Source organism: Anomalospiza imberbis, chromosome 6 (assembly GCF_031753505.1).
Source record: "Anomalospiza imberbis isolate Cuckoo-Finch-1a 21T00152 chromosome 6, ASM3175350v1, whole genome shotgun sequence".
NCBI lineage: Eukaryota > Metazoa > Chordata > Aves > Passeriformes > Viduidae > Anomalospiza > Anomalospiza imberbis.
In genome coordinates this window covers 44,300,338-44,320,501 of record NC_089686.1, presented here as the reverse complement: position 1 = coordinate 44,320,501, position 20,164 = coordinate 44,300,338, and the positions used below count along the sequence as shown (strand labels likewise).

Below are 20,164 nucleotides of genomic sequence, written 5' to 3'. Positions count from 1 at the left end.
TGGCCTATTTTAGTGTTGTCTGTACAGAAAGGTGCTTTTTTTCTTAAAATGGTGTGTTAAAATAATGTGAAATAAGTTACACTCTTAGCTGCAGAACTTCACCATTTCTGAAAAACCAAGCCTATTTCTAGTAGAGCAAATAAGTCAGTACTTGAAGAGATAGATTTAACAATAGATCTTGAAACGAAAGCTTACTATCTCCTTTTTCAGAAAGTGTTCTGTTGCTACTGAAGATGGAAGTAGTGCCCTTCTTAAATGAAAACAGAGCTTATAGGCTGAATGTGCAGTTTTATTACTTTGTGTTAGTTTGCTATTTTAGTGTAGACCACCCCTGCTTGAAAATTTAGTCAGATGCATTACCAGGTTCTGAATTCAGAGGTGCAAGTATGAGAGTTCTGATGTATGAGTGATGGATGATTTTTTCTTTTCCCCAGATACCCAAACATATCATGTGAGCTGCTTACATCAGATGTCTCACAGATCAATGATAGGTTGGGAGAAGAAGAATCCTTACTTCTGAAACTGTACAGCTTCCTCTTAAATGAATCTCCTCTAAACCCCCTACTGGCCAGTTTCTTCAGCAAGGTGTTAAGTATTCTTATCAGCAGAAAACCAGAACAGGTAACTATTTGTAAACTCTCCTATTTTACAAGTGCTCTAATAAAGCTGTGGTACTCAGCAATTCTGCTTTAAGATATACAGTTGAGGGGTAGCAGCAGAGTCGAAAGAGAGCATTCAGGTTCCACCTTAACTGAAGACCCCTTTTCATTATGCACACGATTAAAAAATACACTTGGATGAGTAGGATGTATTTGATTCAGATTTGCCTGAGCTATTTATGCAGCGAGTGTTTGAGTGCCTACCTTTTGGCTTAGCTCTGTTTTATATGATCATATTTGCATTTATTGCTGTTAAAAGCAAATGTAAATGACTTGAATCAGTGATAGTGGTCCTGACTTGGTGTGAAGAATTATTTAGAACAAGGAGAAAAACATTTGGAGTCCTTGCTCAGAAATGCTCTTGTGCTCAATGTATGTGGTGCAATATTGCAAACAGCTGCAATGACTTGGTTCTCAAACTTGAGATACTGTTTGTATTAAGAGTTTTGCTGTGTTGAGCTTTACCCACTAAGCAGAGGTGAGACTGATTCATATCAAAAAGAAAACCTGACTCTGCCTTGGGTTATAAGTAGGTTATGGTCAGCCAGTTGGGTTTGAGAGGGGACCCAGGACATACTGCCTGTAGTATGGATCTGCCCTGTGCCTGGCTTTTATTTTATCTTGTTTTGTACTGAAGGCTTTAAGTGGCAGAAGTTTAAGAAGTTCTCATCTATTTTTGATAGGAGAGTGAAATGGAAAGTGATTGGTGTAATTTATTATGTAAAATACATGAAGCAAATACAAGCTTACTTTTTCATTTCCAGATTGTAGATTTTTTAAAGAGGAAGCATGATTTTGTAGACCTCATTATTAAGCACATAGGGACCTCTGCTATCATGGACTTGTTGCTCAGGCTACTGACTTGCATAGAACCTCCACAGCCCCGGCAAGAAGTGCTAAATGTAAGTAAAATATCGCAGACCTTTGGTCTGACATGTGTGAACTCTAAGCTGGCTTCACTTCTGCTGGCTTTAACTAAGTTTATTTCTCGAATATGCTGAAATTAGATGTGTAGGTGTTTGTTTGTTTGTGGTTTTTGTTTGTTTGTTCTTGGTTTTTTGTTTTTGTTTGTTTGTTTTTTTTTTTTCTGAGCTGCCAATATTTTTCCAGTGAAACTCTGCTGCTGCTGGGGACAACTTAGAACCCGAGTGGCTGGTCTCTTCCCCAGTCATTGGTATCTAACTTACACCAAACACATTTTGGCATCAAAGTTTGTTGAAATTAACCTAAGATTTTCTTTTTTACTGTGGCTGTGAAATACTGATTTTAGATTTCTTTTTGTTCTGAAGTATTGTTAATCTTTATTTAGAAGTATTGACATTATGACTTATGGCAATTGTCAAAAGGCTCCTTTCAATTTCATGAGTTCATTTAATTAATTCACTTGGGAAAAATTCTTATTAACATCCACAAACATTTTTACAGTGGCTGAATGAGGAGAGAATTATCCAGCGGCTTGTAGAAATCGTACATCCATCTCAAGATGAAGATGTAAGTATTGGCCTGATGATGCCTTGGACTGGCTACCTAGCGCAGAGGCTAGACAGATTTAGAGAATAAAGTGGGTGTTTATTAAAGGCCTTTAGCAGATACACCTTGGGCAGCGCAGGAGCCTCGCAGAGGCTACACCCAAGATGGACGGCGGTCATGAGTTTTCTCAGACAATGGAAGTTTGGTCTATTTGCATATCAGAGGTTAATTGTCCAATTATAGCTTGAGATAATGAAGTTGTTGCCCTGGTTTGATTCTCCTCTCGATTCACTTTTGCTGATACTTTTCAGGCCTGAGGCTGTGATGGTGACCTTGGTTCTCAGGCCTGGAAGGATTTTGTCTGACCAAACTGTGAAGTGAGCTTGCTAACACTTTATGAAGTTCACTTACACACTAGTGCAATACAGGACCTGAAAAATAGAAAAGCTAAAATTTAAGGCAGCACTGGTACTCTCCTGGGTCTGTCTGTTCAGCTGTACAACATGGTGTTAGAACTTTTAGTTTTACTGTTTTCTGCTTGCTTTTTTCAGTAAGCTGATTTCTGTATTAAGTGTGGTTATTTGAGGAAGGTTTGGTGGTTTTGTTCACCTCCCTACCCCCTTTTTGAGATCCATATCAAAGCGTTAGGCATACTTGGAGTTGTTGGAAGATTCAGCTCTCATGTTTTGCCACCTTAATGTTGGAAATAGATTCTTGCCTCGTGCTTCAAGGGTTGGTTTTTTTTGTTTTGTTTTGTTAAAGGTTAGTTATGGCATAAAGCTACTGCCTGAATGTTTTTTGAGTGGGAGAGCTCTTGTTCATGTTGAAACTTTTACCTTTTTAAACTGAAGAATTAGAGTCTAGCATGTTATTCTTGTAGTGCAAAGTGCTGTTTTTCTGTTTCAGAGGCATTCAAATGCATCACAGTCACTCTGTGAAATTATTCGTCTAAGCAGAGACCAGATGCTACAAGTACAGAACAGTTCAGAACCAGATCCACTGCTTGCAAGTTTAGAGAAGTAAGTTGGTTTGAATTTTTGATTTTATTCTCACTTCATAAGAAACTAGTTTTTAACTTTTGACCTTGAAAATCTTCAGAAATGGCAAGCTCTTTTCAGGTTAATTTTCTTGACTACCTGTCTTTTTGTGTAGTGAAAAATAAGTTGGCAAGTAAGCAGAGGACACCTGGAGGATTTTCTAGTGGGGAATGTGGGAGAGAAGTTGTCTCACTAAATTATTTCCTGTGCTGCCCAATTGAACGATATCTTATGTGTGGAGGTCAGCTTGATCCCGTGCAGACTAAATATGGGAAACTTCAGCTTTGTTCTGTTACTTCTTTTAAGTTAATCTAAGTGAATGCTTCTGCCAGAAAAGATTCTGTATTCCATTTTCCCTTTTTTATGTGGGCAAATAGTAGTTACTTTTGCTAACAGCTATCCTGAAGTGATTTCATCTGTTACCAATGCTTTTCTTTTCAGACAAGAAATAATAGAGCAGCTTCTGTCTAATATTTTTCATAAAGAAAAAAACGAATCTGCAATTGTCAGTGCAATCCAAATCCTCTTGACCTTACTTGAGACAAGACGACAGACGTAAGTGTTATTATTTCACTTGGTTTATGCCTGCAGTAGCAAATGCTTTCCTTGTGCTTGAGACCAAACCATTTCTGTGACCTGTTGTAGCTGAAGGAGTAAATCAAGTGAGTGTGGTTGGCATTACTACACTTTCACCAAATGACTGGTCTTCCTTCAGCTTTTTCTAGTGTGAGTACCAATAGATCAGACTAAATACATTTCATCAGTTTGTTTCTGGATACAGGGAATAGAATAAATAGGTATAGTGCAGTGACTGAATATTGACTTTTTAAAAGTTTTGTGTAATATTGTTGCAACTTAATTTGGAGAAACTGCTGAACACATCTCTCTGGTACATTCAACCTACGTTGTTTCAGATAGACAAATGAAGCTCTTTATCTGCTTCAATAAAGCAAATTAAAATGTATTTTTTAATCTCAAAACTATTTTGGGGATTTCAAGCACAATAAACCTAGAAATACTAGGGCTAGTGTTTGGGAAAATCTCTTGTTCAACCATTATGCCACACTTAATTTTTATGTGTGTGTGACCCTAGGCTTTTGCGGTTTTTGCCTCTTTGTTATTTTCACATCCTTTCAGAACAGTTACATACTACAGAGATGTTTTACAGCTAGTTTTGGTACTAATTACCAAATTTTGCTTATGTGCATTTTAGATTTGAAGGTCATATAGAGATCTGTCCTCCAGGCATGAGCAATTCCACATATTCTGTCAACAAAAGTGTTCTAGAAGCCATAAAAGCACGACTTTCATCCTTCCATGAGCTCCTACTTGAGCCTCCAAAAGTAAGTGAAATCTTGCGTTAACAAATTAATTGAAGCAGAACTCCTCACCATGTGTCTGTTTTAGGCAGATTATAATAAACAAAACCCAATCTGACAACTTTCAGGCAGGCACCCAGGCTACTTCCTAGCCTGTTGTGAGCTTTGGCTCAGGCAAACAGTAATCATGAACAGCAATGCTTTGTGCTTTTCCAGCACAAACTTGGTTTAATTAGCAAAGTAACCTCGGAGCAATTACTCCTTTCTAAAAGCAACAAAAAGAGATTTGCTATGTATTCTCAAGGGAGGATTTTGTGCTTGGAAATCCAGTCTGGATAGGAAACACAGACTATAGATGCTGCAGTTGTTTGGAACTTTGGAATGGCCCACGTTAGACTTGTGCAATTCTCTTGACTTTCCCAGGACCCAAGTAGATTAGCTCCATGACACATCTCTGCACCCTAGGCATGTTAAATTCCTTGGGCTTTTTAACTGATTAATAAACTTACCTCTGTCATGCTCTTGCCAAAGATAAAAAAAAGGTATAAATAGGGGGGTTTACCTGTGATCCATTTTCACATTTTTACTGGCAGAATTTCAGTTGGAGCACTGCACCCTGAACTGGGTGCTGCAGATTTTAACAGAAAAATGAATATGAAATTGTTTTTAAATATATGAAGTTAGGTTTGCTGAGACATTATAATATATCTAGACTGTCCACCTAGCTGTTCTTGTACATTGTAGCAATGTAGAATATAGCTGGATTGAATGAGAATTATTTCTGAGTAACTATCTCATAATTCCTGTCAAGGTTGAGTAGACTTCATCTACTTTGAGATCCTGTCTGTAGTTAGCAATCATTTTTTTACCAAGTTGTAGCTTTCATGTGACTGATTTTAGTGCTTCCTGTCTGTGGAATTAAAATAAGCCACAGTATTTGGAATTAAAAATAGGGGGTTTTTGTAGGATGAAGGTAAAACAGTTGCTCAAGGACTAAATGTATCTATTTTTAAGCACTGCTCAGTTATTGTATGTAGAAATGATAAGCTGAATTTTTAAACGATATTTTTATGGGTTTATGTATGAAACTTTTTTCTTTTTCAGAAAAGTGTCATGAAGACGACCTGGGGTGTACTGGATCCACCTGTAGGAAACACACGTTTAAATGTGATTAGATTAATATCTAGCCTTTTACAGACAAATACAAGCAGTGTGAATCAGGAGCTTATAGAACTTAACAGCATAGGAGTCATACTGGTAAGAACTCTATGCTGTCTTCATTTTTTGGATTGCTGTTGAGATCTTGTCTGCTTTTTCTGACTCTCCAGATAATTTTCCAGTTTAACTTAATTTTCCAGCATAACTTTTCAGCACCTTTGTATTGTGATGTCTGTTGCTTTGTTTAAGAACTTTTAATACTGGATTTTAATGTTAATCTGTCTGAGGGAAGTGTTTTCTTCTGACCACTTGAATGGTTCTTACTTGCTACACCTTCATAAATACATGAAGTGGTTTTCTTAATAAGCTTATTTTCAACTGGATGTTCTCGAGTTTTCAACTTTATGTTCAAGGCTTCATTGCTATTTAATTTTTTCCCTAAGTTTTTCCCTCAAAGCCCCTTTTTCTCACTTAATATATGGCCTACGGAATGGTATTTCAGCAGTGTCCTGTAAAGGAACAGTTGTTTTTGGTAGCTTGTACTCCTTCAAACTTCAAAGCTAGATGGTGTACAACCAACTCAGTTACCTAACTCATTGCTCTTTGCTGATGTGAACATGTACTTTGAGTACTTCCACTGTAGCAGATGCATTTTGTGTTTTGGTTCACCCAAGAAATCCAAATGCTGGTTGATTAAAAAACAACTTGAAATAATATAGAACTTAAGCTGGTTACTGAATAACAATACGTAAACTTCTAAGTTGGCAGTTGCAAGCTTAAAGTGTAAATACCTTCTCTTCCCTGATTTTAGTCCAAATCCCCTTTTTCCTGTGAGTGATTATTACAGCTTGTTTGAAATGTTTTCATCTCAATTTTTCTTCACAATTGGGTTTGCATACAGGTACTAACTTTTATACAAATAGCTGACTTCACTGTAGCTGCAGTTTTTCCTGGATCCATTGTCTAAGGGAGCATACACACTATGAATGCTTGCATATTCTTGTAGATTATTTTGTGAATTATGTTCAGTGAGGTTTGAACAGACTTTTCTGTTGCAGGTTTTACATTAAAAAAAAAGTCATTGTAGCCATGGAAACCTCAGTGCTTCATGCTGTTTGCTGAAAAAGCACATGTTTTACTGAGCAGACTTGGCTTCAGGAAAGTTATGGGCGAATATCATTAGTTTAGGAGGACTGAAGATAGATGGAAGACCTTTAGCTGTACTTAGAATGAGACTAAAATTGTTCAATACTGTTCTAATCACTGCACATATTTCCAGAACTCACTACATTTTTCCAGTGACAGTAGTCATTAGAATTTTGCAGTGAGTAGCCTAAAATAACTAGGCTTGACAAAAGTCTTACTTGTGTTTAAGAGAAAAAATGTGGAGAAGGAGGAACTTGACTAAATGGAAGCTGTTTTTTGTATTTCAACCTCAGTATTAGTCTTGTACTTTGTTAATAATGTTAAACTGCTTCTAGATTATCTGAGGTATGGGATGATGGGTTTGAAACAGGTAGATACGATTTCATAAGGAATCTCACTGAAGTGAGGAGCACATTTATAGAAGGGTATTATAGATACTAGAAAGTTAAGTGAACTCAGAAAAGTCAAGGACTTTTAAGGTCATAAATAACACTTCTGACTGTGGGACTTTCTGGGCTGCAGCTGGCAGAAGGAATGTAAGTAGGGGACATTACTTCTCCCTGTCTTCATAGTCTGAAAGTGCATTACTTGTGACCCGTGCAATAAATCCAGTTAGTTGCATTCTTGTTCTGATCCAGTATAGTATTCCTTGCATTCAGAAAATGGTAAGTATTTGTGACTCACAAAACCAGCAAAAGTTACTGGTTTTGTGAGTCACAAATTTTTTCTTGTACAAAAATACTTAGAGCAAAACTTAAGATTTCTTCCAGTGTAGTCATTCAAATGATTAGGTGGGTGAGACTGTTGGTTATGTTTAATGAAAGTATCTTGGTTTGTGTAAACCTTGGTGAATTTGTTTTTCAGGACATGTTTTTTAAGTATACATGGAATAACTTTTTGCATACTCAAGTAGAAATCTGTATTGCATTGATTCTTGCAAGTCCTCTTGAAAACTCGGAAAATGGCACAATTACAGGTCAGGATTCCAATGGGGACAATCTCTTACTGAAACATGTAAGTTGTGTTTTGTGAATCTCTTGAATTTTCCCATTTCCTTGCAGTTAATTTTACATAAAATACACCCCTTTCTACTTAATGTATAGAATGAAAAAGAATGTCTTTCTGGTTTTACTTAAAATGTTAATTCAGAGTGTTAAATGTGAAACTGCCATAGAGTAGATTTTTTTTGTTGCTCCAAAGTGAGCATGGTGAAGAGCTGTAAGTATATATTTTCCCTGAAGTTCATCCTATTTTTAAGGCTTAAAATTGCTATTTCAGTACCTTTATGCTACTCCAACAACTCAGCACTTAGAAAGCAGAGTAGAATTAATACAGGTTTAGCTTTTAGTTTCTGGTTGTGATCTGACTGCTGGACTTTCAACCCTTTAATGAAAGTATAGATCCTGAACTTGAAATTAATAGTCTTGCAGACTTTAGTATCCACTGTAAAATGCATAAATAGTGTTCCATTTTACTTCTACTAAGCATATTTTGCTTTTTTGACAGCTCTTCCTTAAGTGCCAATTAATAGAAAGAATACTTGAAGCATGGGAGATGAATGAAAAGAAACAGTGAGTAATTAGTTTCCTCATTCCCTGCAATTGTCTAAATCAGACTTGAGTTGTGAAATGAATGTGGAACCAATTCTGAAGTGATCTAGCCAGTTCTAAAATCCTTGTATGTTAATATTTGGGTTAAAGCTTTCTCTTGTACTTTTTGGTAGCATTCTAATTCTTTTTCCTGTGGCACAAGAGTTGTCATTCTTGCCATGTAAAAGATACTACTATGATCTTTAAATTTACCCATGTTCAAGTAAAAAATAAGCATACTGTAAGGTTTAAGGGGACAGGAGATACTTTTCCCCAGTCAGCAGTTGGGAATTTACTTGTGAGCACATCAAAGCATATCACATACTGGGGAGCATCAGACTCCTAAATAGTAAAAGTGAATTCCTCAGCAATAGAATACCTTCTAAAATTATGTGTTTGAAAGAATGTAAGCTTCACGTAGCTAATATGGTCTGAAACTGTTTTTGTAGCAGGAGGAAAAAAAATCCGCAGTTGTCACCTGAGGTGGTAAAATGTTCTTGCGAAGGCCAAATAATTTTAGCTCTGGAGGTACTGAACAGTAAATGTTAGTTCTGACCTGTCAAAATACTGAATTGACTAGCTGGGGCAGCGCTGCTGGTTCAGTGGAATGTTGAGACCGTTCCACTCCCCAAAACGTTCGTATCAGAAGTGAATCAGATAGTAAATAGATGGTTAATATAACTGACCTGGAAATAAGGATGGTGAAGGGGAGCGGGGGAAGTAGAAAAAGGAAAGCACTAAATTTAACTGTAGAAAACATGCTCTCCTGAATGTCTTCCATTTTATATCAATTCTTCTGCGGTTATAAGGGATTGCCAACTTTACTGGCAATTAGGTTCTTGTAGGAGAGAAATATGAAAAGTTTTCTCTGTAATTCCAACCTAAAACTTAAAAGTTTTACTTGGATAAGACTGTTCTTGATCCTGTGCTTATCATATGAATGATTTAATTAAATATTTAGTCTCACATTTGGGAATACTAATAAAGAAAATAGTGTTTCAGACTTTAGGTAGTACTTTTATCTGGAAACAGACTTGTAATGAATTCACTCCTTTATCCAGTTTTGTAGAGGTGTGGCTCCAGCTGTAAAAGATAAATCTTTAATGGTACTTTTAGCTTAGGTGTTTCAGGAAATGGGTATTTTTTTAGTCCTTTTATATTCTGTCACTTAACATTATTTCAAGCAGCTCCAGAAGCTTAAAGGTGACTGCGTTCTGCTGGTAAAAATCTGACATAGTAAAAGTTGTTTGGTTCATTGGGATTAATAAGCATTTGCTAACAAAAGATACAGTTGTATTCCAGACTTTCTGGCAAGGCAATGTCAAGTCAGTCTAGTTTGTTAAATAGAAGCATTCTGTGTCATATCCTGTATTAGAAACTATAACCTTTGCTGTTATATGCTGCTTATTTTGAATGTGCTTGTTACCTAAGCAAGCTGTAAACACTGTGGTAATTTATTCATGATATCTTGCATAGACATAACATAATTTCAGTTACCTCATATATTAGATGATAACGGTGGAAAATAAATAATGTGATCTGTGTTTGCATAACATAAGATACTTCATGAGCTGCTGTCGCTTTACAAAGATTTCAGTCATGGGAGGTTTGTCTAGCTGGGTGAGGGGGTCTTGCTAATTCTGTCATTTTGCTAATGCTGTGCATTTTGCTTTCTGCACACACACAAAAGCAATACTAACACTTGTATGTCCTTCTTGGTACTTTATGTCCTTGTTAAATCTCCAAAACTGGCTCAGTGAAGTCAAACCAGTTGATACCTTAAATTTTAAAGTATTTTTGTGAATCTATGGTTTTAGGATGCAACTTCAACTTAAGAACCCCAGTTCATTGTCTTGTGTACCATCTTGACTCTGGCAGTCTTCTACAACAACATACGGTATCAGAGCTGCTCTGAGTGCAGCAGATGAACTCTTGGTCTCTTGCAGGGCTGAAGGAGGAAGAAGGCATGGCTACATGGGTCACCTGACAAGGATAGCAAACTGCATTGTGCACAGTACAGATAAGGGGCCAAACAGCACACTAGTCCAGCAGCTCATCAAAGGTATTAATTCATGGTCCTAACTTTAACTTCAGGGCTCTCATTATCAAATGCTCAGGATATTAAGGAAACTTAAATTAGAAGGCAGCTGTTGGATTAACGAAGAAAATAACTGGATTACTTCTGAAATACCCAATTTAAAGCAGTTGTCCTTAAATAAATGCTTAAGTATTTTAATTTCAAACAGTGTTAAAGCTCCCTGAAATAGATGCAAAGAGATGCTGACCTGCTTAATTAGGACTTGTTTGCTGGATGAAGTTACATTTATGGATTTAGGAGGATGTGTATGTATTTTCTTACCAGTATTTTTGGTAGAGCAGAAAAAAATATTTGAAAATTAAGTCATGCTTCATTGTTGATAGTTTCTAATTGGTTTGGTGTTTTGTTTCCTGTGCTAGAGCTTCCAGAGGAGGTGAGAGAGCGATGGGAAACATTCTGCACAAGCTCTTTAGGAGAAACCAACAAGAGGAATACAGTGGATCTGGTAAGTAGTGATGGGTAAGGTATGAAAATTGCTGCTGCTTTACTTGGACAGTTTCTTTCTGTCAGCAGCACTGTTAGTCTTCCAAAACCCAGTGTACTTTTAAGGAGTCCTCTAGTTGCTGAGTTATGGAACTGATAATTCTTTAGTTTACTTTTCAACAAAAGCCATATTGTTAATACTTGTGCAGGCATAATGCATATGATCAGCTTGTAATAGCTAATTGGCTCATTGCCTAGTGTAGCTAATCCCAGGCAATCTGCAAGGAGGAGGATTTCTTTACCTCTTGGAGGTCCTGTCCTTGAAAACTCCAGTCTGCTTGAGAGTACAAACTAAAAGTGCAGGCACTGGTGTTGATTGCTTTCTCTACAGGATGTAAATGACCCAGTAAAAGCTTAACAGAAGACTGCTACCTGCATTCCACTGCCTGTGTTTCTGACCTTGCTTAAGTAACTTTGCTTACTGTTGTGCACCTGCCACATTTCTTCTGCTTGCAGTTGTAGCAATTACACTTTTGGAAAAACACTTAACTCAAGTAGAAGAGGTTTGTGTAATCATGTTAAAAATAGTCTTAAGAGTAATCACTTGGAGACTCTAATAAGCAGAGGCAGTTTGTGATGTCAACAGACCAATTCATGAATTTTATTTTACCTGACTTCTCTAGGAATGTGTGATTTGCATGTGGCTTCATTAACTTTTGCTGGTCTTCTGTTATTTGGACTATAATTAATTGCTGAATTTGCTATTTCAACATAAATATTAACTGGAGCGTGATGTTAACAGATGTCAATAGAGCAATAGAAATTCATCTGAAATGGTGCAAGTTGTGAACAGGTCCAAAAGATCTACATAAGGCATTTTTTCTTGAGCTTGTGAATGCAAAGAAGTGTGTAGGGCTTGCAGGTGAATGTTCTTTTTCCTCTTGGTAGAAACTATGTCTTGGTCAAGACCAAAAGAAGGATCATGTAAAGAGGAAGAATTTTAATCTTATAAAATATGGTACTAATTGGCTCTTTAGATACATAATCATGTGCTTGGAGGTACTTGACGTAGTAACAGTAAAACTTAATTGAAAACTTATCTCCAAACTCCACAGTTTTCAGTAGGATAGAAAGACAAAGCATTAAAACAATTTCTTTTATCTGAAACAAACAAATACATTATCTACTATGCCAACGACCCAATTCATTTGTCTAGGTCACTACTTGCCACATTCATTCTTCCAGTGATGATGAAATAGACTTTAAAGAAACTGGCTTCTCACAGGATTCTTCTTTGCAGCAGGTGAGTTGAATTCTTTTAACAGCTTAAGTTGCTCTTTCTGTAAAAGTAAATTAAGTAATTTTTTAAAAAGCAGTGGAACTTATATTTTCTCTCACAAGCAAATATAAATCTAGAAAGTTTAAATTAAAACCTAGGCATGTGTGCATGCACACAACTGTGTCTTACCAGACTCATAAGCATCTCTTTGAATTCTTTTGCTGGTAGTGAAGGAGTGGGAGCCTTGTGGCACAAGATTGCCACTAGATCACTTAGATGGAATCAGATGCTTTAGATGCATTATTTGCCGGGGTTACTAGCCAAAATCTTTCAGATCACACTAAAAGCTGTGTAGTAACTACCTAATCTAATATTGGCTTTGGTATTTTATGCATTTTCTATAGTTTTTATAATAAATAATTGTTTGCCTAAGTTTGAATTGTGGGTGGTGGCTCAGTCTTAAAGAATCTGATGCATTTTTATCTGATTAAGTGCTTTTGTACCTATAAGATGCACCTGTACAAAAACTTGATAAGTTGGGTGCTATCTTTAGCAGCTTTAGTGAGAAAGTAAGATCTTCTAATATCTCTGTGCTTTTCATGCATCCCCTTAGTGACCTGCTGTGCCTAGGCAATCCCAGCAGTTCCAGGTAGTTAATCTGGAGAAATGCAGATGGTCCAGTGCTGCTTCTTTCAAGTTTGTCTTGCTGTATACCTCCTCCTTTTATATATTTTTTCTTTTTCCTTCAATTTTCATAATACCTTGATCTAAACTTGGGGTTTTTTGATTGTTCTTTTGTTTTCTTTCCATATTCACTTTGTTCAACTTTACCACCATACTGTGTCCCCTCAGCTACCTGGGCAAGAAACAAAGAGTTGACATGACAGCTTTACTTCCTAGAATATCTTAGTGTTGGCTGACTTTACACATGGAAAAAATGTTACTAAAAGTCCCTAGGGGATGTATAGTAATTTATAATTTAATGATAGTCTTGAGAAATAAGAGACAAAAGCTGTTGTTTGGGATAGATGTTGCCCACATGTACCGTAGTGTATATACCAATCTGCTGGCAGTTGACACTCATCCTTATTTAAAAAACCAGCACAGTTGTGTCAGTGACACTGCACTGAGATGTAAAATGTTCAGTGGTTTAATTCTTCTAATATTTTAATAGATGCTGCTGGTGTGTGTACCGGAGACCGATTTTGCTAGTGATATCTGCATAATAAATGTGCAACTGTGCTGTAGTATCTATATATAATTTACTTTTCTAGTTCTTACCACTTACAATTATATGTTATTTTGAGCAAAGGCAGCTTTTTCTTTTATATAGTGTTGTTTCTCTACTTCTTTGGGCTGCTGGAATGGTGCTGGTTAATGTTAAAGGATTTAACTTCTTTATTAAAAGCTGTTAGATTGGCTTTCAAGTCAGTCAATATAAGGAGGATTGTAGTTGATACTACCTTTCAAAATTCAGAGGTTAAGACAAATCCTTTTCTTGTCCTTTTATGTTTAGTTTAGATAGACTTTTATTTCTTTGAAGCAAAATGGGCAAATAGATTTTAGAGTATTAGTAGAATCATTATATCACTGTCGTTGGTCCTGGGGTTGCCAGGCCTTTTCTGATTATCAGATGCAACAAATGACGTCCAATTTTATTGACCAGTTTGGCTTCAACGATGAGAAGTTTGCTGATCAAGATGACATTGGCAAGTGAGTACAATATTACACTGAATTTGACTATAGTCTTGTGAGTTTTCTTTCTGACTGTGTTTTTGGCTGTGGTTTTGCTGGTGATAAGTACAAACATTTGCTGATGTGAAGCAGTTGCCAATCAGTCCTGTATTTTTGTGCCATTTGTGTGCATTGATAGAAGCCTCCCTGAACAGAGGGAAGCAGCAGCTTCTTTTATTTTTCTAATCTTCTGGTTGTGCCAATGTTGAGAACACTGTGTTGTGAACAAAAAACTGAATTATAACTCTGCTTTTTAACAGACAGCTGTGGCTCTCTGTTGACCTGATATTGTTTGGGTCACTTTCACTTTGTCTCAAAGTGGATTTTTTCCCCTGCTGATGACCAGATGAATAGCTCTGCTTCTGAGTTTTCCTGGAAAGGATGACAGGAACAACATGTCTCTGAGTGTACTTTTCTGTAGGGGAGAGTAAGGAAGGGCATTGTAAATCTACCTTTCTTTATAAGGTCGAGGCAGTTAAGACTGATTTCTACAAATAGTCTTAGGTGAAAGATGAGGAAATGAGAACAGTCTTGGTCAAATTAAAAAACTCCAAACTAGACAAAAACCAGCACACAATAAAAAGCACCCCTCAGAAAAGCTGGTGTCTTTCTTTGTAAGTAAAGGGAAAAGGGGAGAATGGGGGTTCTTGGAGAGGATAAAGTTCATCATTATTTTTATAAGATTTTATGGCTTGGGATGCCAGAACATGCAGATAGAAATAAAAAGCATTACTTCAAGATGGTTTTTAGAAGGGTGTTATAATAATCTCAGTGCTCTTCTATAAGACATGTTTAGTAAGTGATGTCTGACTGAAGCTTGTGTCTTCCATCCAAGAAGCATTGCTGCTTTTTTACACCACAGAACCTGCTGAGATTAGAGATTAAGATATGATGGTAGAGGAGGTAACCCAGGATACTCCTTAACTTTGTTAGAAGCAAATGGATTTTGGGAAGGATAGGAGTTGGAATTCCTTTAAGTTCATGCCTTTGGAAGTCTCTTCTCTTGGTAGAAAGAAGAGGTCTCAAGACTTGTGTCAGGTACACTGATGATGTACTCATGAGTTGAATTAAGCTGTAGGTGAAGTTACTTTGAAGTTATGCCTTCTGTGCAAGAATCAATTGCACTCTAAGTTACCTGCATAGCATTGTGCAGTAATACAGTCACACTAGCAACTTAGGTTCCTTTAGACCACTTACTTTTTCCCTGCTTTGTAATGCAATGAATATTAGAGGAGGAGTAATGTCTGCTCTGCTGAATGCACTCATGGCTACACAAAGAATATATGAACTCTTCTGACGTGTAAAGATGTGTCAAGCCTAATATATAGTGTTATGTTTGGGAAAATATTTCACTGATTGGTTAAAAAAATATTTTTGGGGTTCTTTTGTTAAGAAACAGAACTTGATACTATTTTTCATTTTGTTCCTTCCTGTTGAAAAGGTCCTTTGATAGAAGAGTGAAATCAGTTACAATATATTAGAACTGCAGATTCAGGTATTTGCAGGATTTTGAGGTATATCATGGTAGAGCATAGTCAGGTTAGGCATCCTTTGGCCTAGGTTTTCTCCAGTGCATAGCAATACAGTATTTGAGATTTGGGTATATTATTTCAGTTATGCTTGTTTAGACTTGTTGCATACACCTAACTGTAGATGGCAATGTTCTGTGTTTTTGTTAAAAATTTTAATGGTTAAAAAAAAATAACAGGAATGCCAGGTCTCCTTGGTGTGTAATTTTGAGTGTTTTGTGTTGGAGACTGTCTTTTATCTTCTGTTTTTAGATTATTGGAATATAAGAAACCAAACAGAAATTAAATGTCTTCATGTCACAATAGAAAGTCCTGTTTAATTGAGTACCTTTTTTTTTTTCTTGTAGTGTTTCTTTTGATCGGGTTTCAGACATCAACTTTACCCTCAATACAAATGAAAGTGTAAGTATGTGTTCCAGTATTATCAGAAAAATTACTGTCTTTTAAGCTTTGGCATGACGTCTGAGCTTTGGTAGTGGTTATATTTACTCCTTTAAGTGGAAATCACTGGAAAATAATTACCCTGCCTTATTCCCATGTCATGAGATTTGCTAGTTGGAAGACACTGTTGTTCTTTCTGATCAGTATTAAGAATTGCTTCTAAGAATCAGTGTTAGAATTCTTAAGAATTGCTTCTTAAGAATCAATATTATAATTGCTTCTAATTTGTATAACTGGGTTTAAGATTGGGCTTAGATCTGATTTATGCATGTTGCACACTTGTGTTTTATGATTAGAAGCTATTTTAATCTTCAGTGAGATTGTAGTGACAGGAAAGTCAGGACAGAGTCTCTGAACCTCAATATTATTTGTTGGTTGAGCTAAAATGACCCCCCAGTACAGAAAATAAAGCCTGGAGTACTTTGTGCCCTGGTTTTCTGGAATGCTCTTTGGGGTCACTCCCACATCCCATTTTTAAACATGATGGAAGCTCCTAAGTGTTCTGTGGTCCACTCAGCTTGTTAGTAGCCAAGTAAAACAAGCAGCACTGTGCATTTTCTTGACAAACTTTAAATTAAGGCATTCTGGATTTCTGCTGCTTTTAGAGAAATGCTTAAGATTGTCTTTAGATTAGTCATGTATTATCAAGATGTTTACTAATGTATTATGGATTTTATACTTTGGCTGTATTTAGGGCAATATAGCCTTGTTTGAGGCATGCTGTAAGGAGCGGATACAGCAGTTTGATGATGGTGGCTCTGATGAAGAAGACATTTGGGAAGAAAAACATATTGCATTTGCACCAGAGTCCCAGAGGCGGTCCAGGTGAGAAGGGTGTTTCTCATCCAAATAGCAGTGTAGTGAGCCTGCAGTAATACACCTGTCCTCTGGTTCAGTCTGTCTCTTAGTACAGACTGTCCAGCTTAACTAGGTATTTCCATTCTGTGGAGAAATGGTGGAGATGTGGCTCTAGTGCTTTGTTTTCCAGCCATAATTTGCAGAAGATGCACTTTGGGTTTTGTAGCTTGTTGGTTTGGGTTTTTTTCCCTGGTGTGTATTCTTTCCTTCTGCATTTAAACTGGCCTGACTGTCCTTGCTTTGGACAAGGCAGCCCAGCTTCATACCTCTATTAGACCTTGCTGTCCTCACAGTACCAGTACAGCTGTGAACAAAGGGAAATGCAGTTAGTAGAAGGAGAATCTAGTCCCTACAACTCAGGGCTGTGCACCCTCCCTCGATATCTGCTGAAAGCCTCTTCATGTGATCAAGTGAAAAATCTTAAACCTTGTTTCTTTGAGAGAGAAATGAGGGGAATACTAAGAGCTAAAAATTATACTTCAAGTATTCTGTCAGAAATAATTGTAATTCTCTCTAGCCTGAAACTCTGCAGTATTTCATTGTGCCCAGGGTGTTATGCTAAGACCAGAATGTAAACTCTCTTTTTGTATTTGAAGTTCGGGCAGTACAGACAGTGAAGAAAGTACAGATTCTGAAGAAGAGGATGGAACTAAACAAGATTTGTTCGAATCCCACACCAATACAGAGGACAAAATGGAAGTAGACTTAAGTGAACGTACGTAGCTTTTTCCCCTGGAGCTTTGGGTTATAGGAAATTGTTAGATCTAGCAGCCTGATTTTGTAGGAGTTTCCTTGTTGACTGCTTTTATTCCAACTGTCTTAGTCTTTCTCACTTGCCACAGAGCATGCACATATTGGGAAATTGGAATTCCTTACCTGTCCTAAATTACTTACTCTCTCTAAAATTCATGTTTCTACTCTTCAAGAGTTACAAAAGGAGGAGTTGTCAGAAAGGGGAGGATTAAATGCTGGTTTATAAATATTGAATGCCTACAATAATCTGATGTGTTATTATCCAAACCCAAAAGATGATATTTTTACTGGAAGCCTTTCAGACCAGCTTTTTGTCTAACAATGCTCTTTTAGAAGACTTCCTACAGAAGCTCAGTGAATTTGCATTGTTCTGGTTTCAAATGTGAGTGAAAGATACACATTGGGAGACTCTTCTGTGGAATCTTAACTGATGTAAATAGGTTGAAAAGTTTTCACATTCAAGTCAGACTAAACTGGCTTTTGTTAAACTGGCAATGTCTGTAGGTAAAAGCCCTGTGTTTATCTAGACTGTAAGGAATTAAATTAGAAGGAAAAGTTAAGGGTTTTCTTTTCTTTTGTCAGATTGGTGTCGTTGGCATCTGTGTGTCAAACAAGTTTTGATCCATGTGGGTCTCCTCCCATATCTGCCTGGGTTGGAATTTCTAATTGCTAGTCAGAGCTTCCTTTTCAGCCTGTTTTTTTGTATGTAAGTGTTAATGAAAAACATGTTTCCCTTGGGTAGGTGAAGTTTTTTGAATTGACCTATCCTAAATTAGATGCTATTCACAGTTGCTCCCAAATTTAAATATCAATAAATATTTTAAGTTGTAAAAAGCCTTAAACTTTTCTGAAATTTAGCAGTGGTGTTAGTGCATGAGAAATTATTTCAAGAAATTGAAAAAGGGATAAAAACTTTTGTGATCTTTATTATTATAGAAATTAGTTCGAAAAATGGTAACAAATATTGAGGTTAATTTCAAGGATAAAGCAGGATTGTACTTGTGATTTAATGTTGTATTAGTTTTGTTCTTCAGATAAACTTTTTTTTAGCGGAGTACTCTGAATTACTGATCTTAAAATTCTGCCTTACTAGCAGAATTTTCCTTTTAGGGAATACATTAATTTTTTTAACAGGATGTACAGGTTTTTTCTGCATGTGCTTTCAAGTCTAGTTCTGAATCTTGCTTCTCTTTATGAAATGTACATAGAGGGAATCAGTATTAGGCATGTGTGCACTCGTGTTCTTTATAGAAATTTGTTCCTAATGACCCTGGTGATGGTTTTTCAGCACCTAACTGGTCAGCGAACTTCGATGTACCCATGGAGACTGCACATGGTGCCACTCTGGATTCTGTTGGCTCTGCTGTGTGGAGTACTGAAGCACCTGTGCCAGCTAAAGAAACTGGCTGGGCTTCCTTTTCTGACTTCACATCCTCTTTGAGGTAAAAATGTCATTATTTTTACCTCATGTTATTCAGGGTGAGCTTGGTTTTCTTGGAGTGTCCATCTCTACACGAGCCTGTGTTGCGGGTGTATGTAAAGTGTCTGAATAACACTGTGTGTCCCAACAGCATGTGTCTGTATGATCTCCCTTTCCAGGATGGGTGGGTACTAGTGTTTTGGGTTTTTTAAAATGTCATATTGTTGTGCAGCTGTGATAACTAGGTTAACTGGTTCTGCATGATTTTGATAATACCCAAAATAATGCTGTTCTTTTTTGGATTGACACTACACTCTGCTGAATTCTTGTGTATGTACCTAATTAAATAGATGTAAATTTTGAGTTGGCAATATTGGCAGTCAAGAACTAATTCCTTCTCATATTGGAAGACTTTGCTTTTATACATTTAACTTTTGACTTTCTGTCTGGGCATTAAAACAGCTCAGATATAAAAGTATGAAAAAGTATAAAAGTCTAAATAGAGAGCTATCGAATTGGAAAAATGCATTTAGCAAACCAGTTAAAAAAATTTCGAAACACTGCAAGGAGCTGGTAATACCTGTATGCCTTAGTTACCAGGGACATGTCCACTAGTACTTGTACTGTAACAAAGTCAAGTGAAAATAAGATTACCATCAAACACCCTCGGCTCAGTTCTGGTGCATTTTGCATTACTAGACTTCAGTTTAGTACGTCTTTCCAGCACTCTTAGAACAAACTTGCTTAATTCAGTTTCAGTATAGTTCTAGGCCTTACAGCTCTCATAGAGAACTAATACTGTTTTAAGAACACTTCATTTTGCTATTCAGAAATGTTTCTAAAGTTTTTTTTTTCTGCTTGAAGCTCAAAAGACTCCTTAAGAAGTAATTCTCCTGTGGAAATGGAAACAAACACAGATCCAGGTGATCCCTTGAGTGCAAATGCAACTACTCTTACAACACAGCTAGAGAGTAAGTAAACTGCACTGCATTTCTAAATGCAAATGGCTTGATCATAGGAGTTGTACATAAGAAAAATCTGCATGAACTTTAAAATTTTAGGTTTGGACTCCTCTCTGGCTCTGCTGCTGTTCTGACAAGTATTAAAAGTGTCTCTTCAAAGAATTTATAAACTGTTTAAAATAGTTTCCCATTTAAAACAAGAGCCAGTGTACTGATCCCTCTAAACAGTTTGCACATTATGAACAGAAAAGCATTACAAAGAAACAAAGTTTGTAAGTTTGTTCGATTA

At 36.7% G+C, this 20,164-nt stretch overlaps 1 protein-coding gene across 17 annotated transcripts in view; it reads left to right on the top strand.

Annotated features, from left to right (window-relative positions):
• Positions 1-20,164, top strand: part of PPP6R3 (protein phosphatase 6 regulatory subunit 3) — a 50,211-nt gene that overhangs the window by 22,466 nt on the left and 7,581 nt on the right. For 10 of the 17 annotated variants that reach the window (XR_011000128.1, XR_011000129.1, XR_011000130.1 and 7 more), the window contains 18 exons: positions 435-621; positions 1,424-1,561; positions 2,085-2,150; positions 3,036-3,148; positions 3,608-3,721; positions 4,380-4,509; positions 5,590-5,742; positions 7,654-7,803; positions 8,296-8,360; positions 10,325-10,440; positions 10,836-10,921; positions 12,116-12,202; positions 13,794-13,891; positions 15,789-15,843; positions 16,577-16,707; positions 17,337-17,455; positions 18,782-18,935; positions 19,778-19,884. Coding sequence is in view for 12 of the 17 variants with exons in the window: in XM_068193785.1 (XP_068049886.1) it covers positions 435-621; positions 1,424-1,561; positions 2,085-2,150; positions 3,036-3,148; positions 3,608-3,721; positions 4,380-4,509; positions 5,590-5,742; positions 7,654-7,803; positions 8,296-8,360; positions 10,325-10,440; positions 10,836-10,921; positions 12,116-12,202; positions 13,794-13,891; positions 15,789-15,843; positions 16,577-16,707; positions 17,337-17,455; positions 18,782-18,935; positions 19,778-19,884 (2,069 nt within the window). In the remaining 5 variants the exon portion in view is untranslated. Of the gene's footprint in view, positions 1-434; positions 622-1,423; positions 1,562-2,084; positions 2,151-3,035; positions 3,149-3,607; positions 3,722-4,379; positions 4,510-5,589; positions 5,743-7,653; positions 7,804-8,295; positions 8,361-10,324; positions 10,441-10,835; positions 10,922-12,115; positions 12,203-13,793; positions 13,892-15,788; positions 15,844-16,576; positions 16,708-17,336; positions 17,456-18,075; positions 18,200-18,781; positions 18,936-19,777; positions 19,885-20,164 lie in introns of those variants that run through there. The other 7 variants (XM_068193791.1, XM_068193793.1, XM_068193796.1 and 4 more) reach the window with 3 other exon arrangements.